Raw genomic sequence first — 9104 nt, 5'->3', positions numbered from 1 at the left:
GGTAGGTACCATGTCCACTTTTACGATACAACATCTGTGCGATGTGCACGAGTCGCAGGGAGACGGCCAGGTATAGTGGCGAGGTGCCCTGACCAGCTTCAGGATACTGGGCCAGCTCGGGATCCACCCACATCAGCAGCCCAGCCATGCAGTTGTTTCCCACCTTGATCGCCTCGTGCAAGGCCGTCTCCTTCCGGCCGTTGAGCTTCCGCAGCACCACCGCCGCCCCCTCCTGCCCGTACTCATCGCCGACCAAACAAATGAAATGGAAAAGCATTCTGAGGTTTCTGGACCTGGCAGCGTAATGTACCGGCGTGTCGCCGCTGTCGCAGCCGCCGCCCTCTTGATCCAGCCACCGTATCTTCTGGTAGATCATCTTGACGCACGAGAAACAGGAGTTCCCCTCGAAGGCGATCTGCTCCACGAGCGACCGGCTGCCATCATCAGGAATAGTGCTGCCGGTGTCGGGCTTAGAACTCCAAGCAGACCTAAGATCCTCGGCCTTCCGGCAGTGCCCGCATGGGGTGGGCGTCAGCAGCTCAGATGGCACCAGATCATGCCCGCCGTACTGGCGTGCGATAAGGAACTCGGCGAATGTGCCAGTTCCCTCGCAGCCATCAACCGGCGAGAGTGGCGTCGGAGTCTGTTCTTCGGATTCACTAGAGCTGCTCCACGCCATCGGCACAAGAAGCGATTTTCTTTTTATGCTTGTGTTCTAGCTAGAGTATCTACAGACTACAGTGTGTACTCTACTTTCGACTTCAGCAATTATCTCTCAGTGCACGCGCACCTATTTGTACTCGTCCAAACTTAGTTCCCTCGAGGTTAGTTTGTCTTACTTTCATTTTTGCCAACCTAACCAAAGCAAACGACGAGGATGCACGCAATTGTCGCATAAATACATATGGAGTCGTTCAGTGTTAAGCTTGCCATATGCTAGGTTTTTTTTTTCACTTTTGTCATCGACCACTAGTTCCCATATTACGGAGTCGTTCAGATTCAAGGTTGATGCCTTGATCCACATGCCAATTGTCTGCTAGTAGTTTTGAACGGTTAGCTAAGCTTGATCAACATGCAATCGGCCAGCAGGCACGAGGCAGGACCAAACCACATGGACCACATGTATGGGCTCAATCACAGGCAGAGATCTGGGGGACGCACTTCCGTTTTTTTGCATATGGATCAATGCCCAGATCTATGGATTGATCACCTAGTTGTAAGACATCAAGTGGTCTTACTTCTGTTTTTTGCTGAGCAAATGAAGGCAATATCGTATAAAGTGCCATTTTAAGGAGGTAAAAAAAATGTTGTATTGACAGTTTGATAATTGTTTGCTTAAATTCAATTGGTCGTCACCTCTCATGTATATATGAGTTGCTGGTCTTTCCTCCTGTACATGTTTAGGACATCTCTATGTGTTATAAAAACAGGAGTCTAAATTGAATTACAACTCTAATCTAGGCTGATTCTTCTCCGGCTTCATATTGGACCCGAACTCGAAGTGTTCGTGCTAGCCTCTTTTCAAAGTTGCAAGGTTCCATACTTTCTACTCTGTTGTTGTTGTTAAATCTCCCTAATTTTTTCGATTTCCCATCCGAGAAATTATTCATAGGGAGATATCCATGTAAAAACGGTTAATTAGTGCCGATGGAGGATTAAGTTGGTTCTATAAAAAGTTGCAAGGTTGCAAATCTCATCCAAAGAAAGAGAGCTCAACAGATTTTGAGCGAATTTCCGTGGAGCGTCAGGCTCTCGTGCCGAATTCGTGGACAACGGTAGCGCCTGTGGCATACATACGCACATTCCATCAGCGGTTGCGAGAAGCTACATCTCCAACTCCAAACAGAAACCCCAGGAAAAAGCCGGGAGACCTGAGTGCGATGTTGGCCCATATTTTAGTGCCGATTTTATGGTTGTCTGACTAGGTGTGTAACGTGTGTTCTATCCAGCGTGAATCAAAAGAGCACATCTGAACTCTCAAGTCTCAGCTCGGTTCAACTCATATAGCTAAGGCAAGATCAGCTGTTGGTTATGTTGTTGCCTTTGGGGAAGCTTTTGCAGTTGCCAAGCTACAACTGCTTATGTGCAGATAAAGTGAAAGGAAGATGATAAAAATGAGAAAGAGTCTGTTGCTTGTTTCTCAGAAGAGACCACTCAGCTGGCTCCCAAAATTAATCGAACCTCCTGGATGGCTCTTTTGTGCTAAGCCTCACTGTACCTGTATAATTGGTCTGTACGAGAGTAGAATAGAAATGTGTGTTCACTCTTGAGTTGCTAACTGTCCAACGGAGGCTGTCTCTGTCTGTTTTCCTCGTGGGGGACGTCAAGCTCGCTTGCTGCATTAGGGTGTTCAGGAAGAAAAGGAAGCATGGAGCCCTGAACAGGGGTGCGTGCGTGCATGTTCAGATGCATCGCACAGACATCCATCTAGCTCGCATTAACCCTTTTGCTGATTGTGGCGACACCTTTATGCGCCTTTCTTTTGTATGTTGGTTTATTCAGACGCAATCAAAGAGAGAAGCTGGATTTGGCTTCATCTTGTGCACAGAACTCTACAATAATCCGAGCTCTTAACAAACACGATCACGATATGCTGTCAAGGCCCCTATTCAGATCAAATTTGGGTACTTAAGGCCGAAAGAGATAGATCATAAAGGGAACCCACTATGTCCACCTATCTTAAAGCAAATATCGTATTACTGACGTTTAGAACATTTGCAGGAGATCGAATCAGAGAGTTGATCAGCAAGCCTCACCTGAAGGATTAACCGATCATCAGTTGCCCAGAAGGACACCACAAATCGCGCGCAGCGTCAAAGCCGAGTCCATCAGATATGTTTGCATGCCATGTATACTATGATGTATCTCCCTCTTTATGTGGAGTATGATGGAGTATGGATAGGCACGGACAACGCGCGCGTAGTGGCGGATGACTAGCTAGCGGCTCTGCTCCAGGTTTAATTAACCTAGCAGAGAACGACTGATCGAATGCTATGATCGCTCTACTTTATCCGATCTGTTCCGATGATTGGCAGTAATAATATATAAACACAAAATTGTATATATTGCGTGGTTACGCAAGCACATATCTCATGTATGATCGATGCGCCCATGATCACTCCTGCATTGGACTCGATGGCCTCCAACCCGTAGGTAAACAACATTTTTGTGTGGCTCCAGACCTCCAGTACGGGACCAGATGTAGTTCACTTTTTGATTGATAAAGCGTTTTTTATCAAGAAAGGTACATGCTGTGATGGGGTTAGAAGCTAGATTAATTCAGTTATTTTGCCTCGTGCGACAAGACACTGAGACACATGGCACACATATGTGTATATATGCAGATGATCGGTAGTTCTGTGTTCAGATTTTACAAAATAGTACAGCATAAGTCACACAAGATTGATACATATATCAACGATTAAAAAAGATATAACATGTAATGGCTCTGCATCAACATATTATTATAGGATCACAACACCAGTTGCACCAACTATATATATATCCATGCAACTATTTCAAGCCAGTTGCAACCATTTCTGATGTTTTCTTAAGTAAATATGTTGTGTGTCTTGCCTATCCAACCAGTTGTTTATGTGTAGCACGTATTTTATTATTCCATCTTTAAATTGGGGTACTGCCAGCAATAGATTTTTCCCATATCTTTTTTATCTTATCGTGAAAGTCATTTTGATGTAGCCATCTAAGTTTAAACTTGAAACAACGCGTACACTGAGGTCTAGGCAATCTAGTGGTCAGCAAGATGGGAGTGTGGTCTGAAAAAACTTCAATACGCTCTAGAGCTCGTATAGAGACCATACTAAATTGAGATTCACAATCAGTATTCATCAGTATGCGGTCTAGATTTTCGTATGTAGGTTGTCTTTGTACCATTAAAACTTCTCTTAAATCCATGCTGTCAATGAATAAAAAAATGTCAGTGATTTTCAAAGCTGCCTCTACTCTTCTCTAATGAAAATCTTAGAAAATTGGAATTCTTGGTAGCACCATATACAACAACAAGACTTAAGAGAGTCTAATATTATACTCACCAGCCGTCTTAGCCAAAATATCCATAGTATCGGTTCTGACACCAAGTAAAATGCTCCCGGATCTTCCAAGAGGAGAACGAGAAAACCAGACAAAGTCTATACCTCTTAAGAGAGGATTTAAAAGACTTTACGAAAAATCTCATCTACCCATTTTCGAAACAGCCAGCAATCAGTGATATCTAAATATTTAGCAAAATCACCAAGATCTCTGCTATTCGAAAACATACCATTCATAAACTTTTGCCTGTTTTCTGTGGCTTGCGATTTTTTTTATTGGAGAAATAATAGATTTGCGTCTAGAAGCTTGCGGCTCATATAATGACCTCAGCATGTCCTCATCCAATCCATCCTCCAATACCTCATAACAAGCCCTACTATGATAAGTTTTGCCCGGCTCCAGAGAGAGAGAGGAGCGAGAACGACGGCGCGTCTTTGGCTCGCTCAGATGCTTTAGTTGTTGCTAGGTGGTCCAATGATCTGGTTGTAATTTACGTATTACTTTTAAAATTATTAGTACGTTGTTATATATTATGAACAGATCGGTGATTTTTTTGTAAAAAGAAAAGGCAAACCCTAGCTAGCTTATGCACCACATTGTTCCTCTCTCGAAAGCAATGTTGCATCGTAATAGGACCAATTCTGTCAGCAATAAGAAAAAACAAATAGCTAAGAGCATCTCCAACAGACGCGCTATATCGCGGCGCGCTATACCGGCGATTGGGCGCGCTGTATACCGTTGGCGCGCGGCATAGCGAATTTGCCTCCGGCAGAGACTGTATTTTGCAGCGCGCGTTGGTGTGCGAAAAATGCACCTCCGGCAGAGGCTCTATTTTGCAGCGCGCGCGCGTCACAAACTGCTAATCCGACCATTTTTTTTTTAAAATTCATCAAACAAACTATGCAAATATGATCGAAAATACGAATATATTTTAAAAGTGCGCGATACAATGCGACATTTAAACAAAAATACTAATAAACTACTCCTCTGACTGGTCGTCGGACTCCCAGTCGAAGTCGGAGCTGCTCAGTGTCGTGTCCGACACCGGCGTCGACGTCGTAGTCCACTGGAAGGAGGAGGAGGAGGAGGAGGAGGAGAGGACGATGGTCGACGGCCCTGCGCCGTTCTTCTTCTCCTCCTTCCTCCTCGCCGCCGCCTCGGCCCTCGCCTTCTTCCTCGCCGCGGACTCGGCGTGGCGCTTCTCGCGGCTCGCCTTTTTCTTCGCTTTCATCGCCGCCTTCTCCTCCTCCTTCTGCGCGTGGCGTCCGTAGAAGGCCTCCGTGGCGGCGACGTCCTCGGGGAAGCGGCGCGCCCATTCGAGGCGCAGCGCCTCGTCGCGCTCGGCGATGAGGAGGCGCCGCTCCGGCCTCCCGATGTCGGCGGCCGCTGTTCGCGCGTGATCATCGGCGGCGGCGGCGCCGGCATCTCCGCTTGCTCCCGCGTAAAGACGTCGTGGAAGTTCATCGTCCGCCGGGAGCGGCCGAGCCGCCGGGGCGACCGGCGTCGTACGCCCGCGCCGCCTCGTGCGCAGGTGTCGAACGTGCCGAGGCGGATCCGCTCCTCGCCGGAGCGGATTTCCGCGTCGAACCGGCCGCTCGGCCCGCGCCGGACACCGTGGTAGCCGCAGGAGGGGCGGCGGCGCGGAGGCATCTCGCGGAGGCGGCGCGGTCGGAGGCGGAGCGGCCGGAGGTGGAGCGGCGCGGGAGGGAGAGAGGCGAGGAGGGAGACAGACGCGTGGAGGAAGTGGCAGTTGGACGCGTTCGCGCGTGGCGTGTTATAGCGCGCGCGGCAGCGCACGCGGCAAGTTTCCCGCGCGGGATAGCGCGAAAGCGCGGGGCGGCAAAAATTTTAGCGCGCGCGCCTTTTTCCCACCTCCGCTGGAGCAGCGCGGCAGCACCCACACAGGGCAAACCGGCGGTTTTTTTACCGCGCGGGGCTTTTAGCGCGTCTATTGGAGATGCTCTAAGATAGCGTGAACACCCAGTCCTCTCGGCCTGCTGCAGTGCCGACAGTAATAGCTAAACCATATTAAAAATCAAGGACGTGGGCAACTGGGCATACCTTATCTTATCTGCTCAGCCCAATAACTAATCCTGGGCCATACCCGGCGATCGAGATCGCAAGCCTGGGCATTTTCATTTTATTTATAATACTGTAGTACTCCTCCTATAGTTTGCACTTGAGCTCGAAAAAAAAATATAGTTTGCACTTGCCAACCCTGAGATCTTGATAACCATGGAGCTCTCGATGACCTTGGCCGTCGCCATGCTCCTCCTCCTTCTCCTGCCTCTACTCTGGTCACGTCGAGAAACCAGGAAGCAGACTAGCGCCGACGGCCTCAAGGCCTACCCCATCATTGGCACCCTTCCGCACTTCGTCAAGAACCAGGACCGCCTCATCGAGTGGTCGGCCGGCGTTATCAGCCGTTGCCCCACTCACACCATGTTCTTCAACTTCAAAGGCATCGGTCTCATGGCTGGCGCCATCACTGCAAACCCGGCCAATGTGGAGTACATCGCCAAGACCAACTTTCGTAACTACCCCAAGGGTGAGTCTGTGGTGTCTGCTATGGAAGACTTCCTCGGCCACGGCATCTTCAACTCGGACGGCGACCAGTGGCTTTGGCAGCGCAAGGCCTCCAGCTACGAGTTCAGCAAGCGCTCGCTGAGAAGCTTCGTGGTCAGCACTGTCCGGTTTGAAGTGTTGGAGCGGTTGCTGCCGCTGCTCTCCCGGGCAGAGCTAGATGGCCTGACGCTAGACGTGCAGGATGTTCTCGAGCGCTTCGCATTCGACAACATCTGCTGCATAGCCTTCGGCGAGGACCCGGCGTGCCTCACCGAGGAGGGCTTGGGATCGAGTGGGCATGCAGAGTTCATGCATGCCTTCAACGACGCGCAGATCATCATCATGGATCGGCTCGTGTCGCCTGTCAAATGGGCATGGCGGATCAAGAAACTACTCAACATGGAGCCAGAGAGGCGGATGAGCGAGGCGCTAGCCACGATCCACAGCTACGTCAACAAGATTGTCCGTGAACGTAGCGAGAGGGGAGAAGCCAGGTTGGCGCACAAGGATGACTTCATGTCGCGCTTTGTCTCAAGAGGCGAGCACAGCGACGAGAGCCTTCGTGATGCGGTCACCAACTTCATCCTAGCCGGGCGGGACACGACCTCATCGGCGCTCACTTGGTTCTTGTGGATGTTGTCCGGCCATCCCGGTGTGGAGGACAAGATCGTGCACGAGATATCCGCATTGCGGGCATCCAGCGGGAGCAAGGATGCGACATTCAGCTTCGACGAGCTGCGTGAGATGCACTACCTGCACGCGGCAATCACGGAGTCTATGCGGCTATACCCACCCGTGCCCATAGAATCGCGTTGGTGCCAGCACGACGACGTCCTGCCTGACGGCACATTTGTGGGCAAAGGTTGGAAGATCTACTACAGTTCTTACGCCATGGCACGGTTAGAGGAGATATGGGGCAGCGACTGCGCGGAGTACCAACCGGAGCGGTGGCTGGACGACGAGGGCGTGTTCCGGCCAGAGAGCTCGTTCAAGTACCCCATCTTCCACGCTGGGCCGAGGATGTGCCTCGGCAAGGAGATGGCCTACATACAGATGAAGTCCATCGTCGCATGCGTGTTGGAGAGGTTCAGCTTCCAGTTCGTTGGAGGCGAGGGGCGGCCAGGGCTTGTGCTCTCGGTGACCTTACGGATGGAGGGCGGCTTGCCGATGCAAGTGAAGAAGAGAGGGCACTAAACCGCTTCCTTTGACTACAGGTTGCTACTCTCTTAATGCTTTGTGGTTTTAGTTCTCAGATGAAATACATCGTGGCATGCGCTCAGCTTCCGGCACGTCGGCAGCAGCAAGGGACATCCTGCTCTCGTGATGCCGCTGACCTGCTCACAATTGCTCTGTACTCCGTGTTCTCGCTTGGTTCAGGAAATAAAGCTCCAATTATAGGACAGCTACTTGTTGCAATGTTCTGAAGTTTTGCAGATCGATACACCAGTTACTGGAAAGGTAGGAACAAATGGCTGTGTCTTGTTCAAATGGCCTACCGAGTTTGATACGCTACGCCAATTGGGAGGGAAAGGGAACAGCCACTTCTTATCAGTTAATCCTCTTTGTTTCTTCAACGGTCTTGTGGGCTGCTACCTAGTTTTAATCATTAGCTTGCTGATGAACTGTGTTCCATGGACAAGCAGTCTGAGTAGTACAGAAGCAAAGCTAGCTACTCCACGCCGTACGTGAAATCGCCGTGAAGGTTTAATAATACGAAAATATATTTAATAATAATTTGAATAATATTTGAATTGTAGATGTTAATACGCTTACTCAAAGTTTAGAAAGTTTGACTTTGAATAAACCCAGAATGTAGGGTAATTCCGGACAGAGGGGTTACTTTTTGTGTTCAGTGATTTGTTTGGTTATGCTTTAGAGTGATGTTTAGTTGCATCTATAGTTCGGTTAGCTGGCGGGAATCAACTTAGCTGTCCTATGTAGGCATGCTTATTATGTGGAACATAGCAAGGAGAGAACCTTTTCTTTACAGAATATTTAACATTGCATCTCGCATCCGTGACACTAATCTCATAAGCACAATTGTCCTTCATCTACAAGTGCTCTCAAGTTACTAAAGTCGATACTTGCCAAAAAAAAAAAAACTTACTGGAGTCAGGGTACTCATCCAGCAAGTGGCGGAGCCAATGCATGAACATTGGGTGTACAAAGTACACTAAAAATCGCAGTTTTACTCATATATCTCCTAATTTATTTGATGTATATTGCTTTAAATGTGAATTGGACATAGATATACAAATCGTTGACAAAAATAACGGGTATACAATTGTACACCCATGTACGAATCTCCCTCCGCCTATGAATCCAGCTCAACTTCCCACCAAAGATCAAGTATCGGAAGCAATAACTTTAATAGATTAATCATAAATATAAATTTATAAATTCATGTACTTATATAAATTACATAATTCATGTGTATATAGCTCTTTCAAAAGCCAATATTTTAGTTGCAGATGAATGAATTAGGTAGC

At 48.6% G+C, this 9104-nt stretch overlaps 1 protein-coding gene across 1 annotated transcript; it reads left to right on the top strand.

The window, feature by feature from the left end:
* The first annotated feature begins 6285 nt into the window (after positions 1–6285).
* LOC124662906 (cytochrome P450 94B3-like) lies at positions 6286–7809 on the top strand. The gene has a single exon (XM_047200687.1). The coding sequence runs from the start codon at positions 6286–6288 to the stop codon at positions 7807–7809; it is 1524 nt and encodes a 507-aa protein (XP_047056643.1).
* The last annotated feature ends 1295 nt before the right edge of the window (positions 7810–9104 follow it).

This window comes from Lolium rigidum, chromosome 6, assembly GCF_022539505.1.
Source record: "Lolium rigidum isolate FL_2022 chromosome 6, APGP_CSIRO_Lrig_0.1, whole genome shotgun sequence".
In the NCBI taxonomy this organism is placed as follows: Eukaryota; Viridiplantae; Streptophyta; class Magnoliopsida; order Poales; family Poaceae; genus Lolium; species Lolium rigidum.
This window is presented reverse-complemented; position numbering and strand designations above follow the sequence as displayed.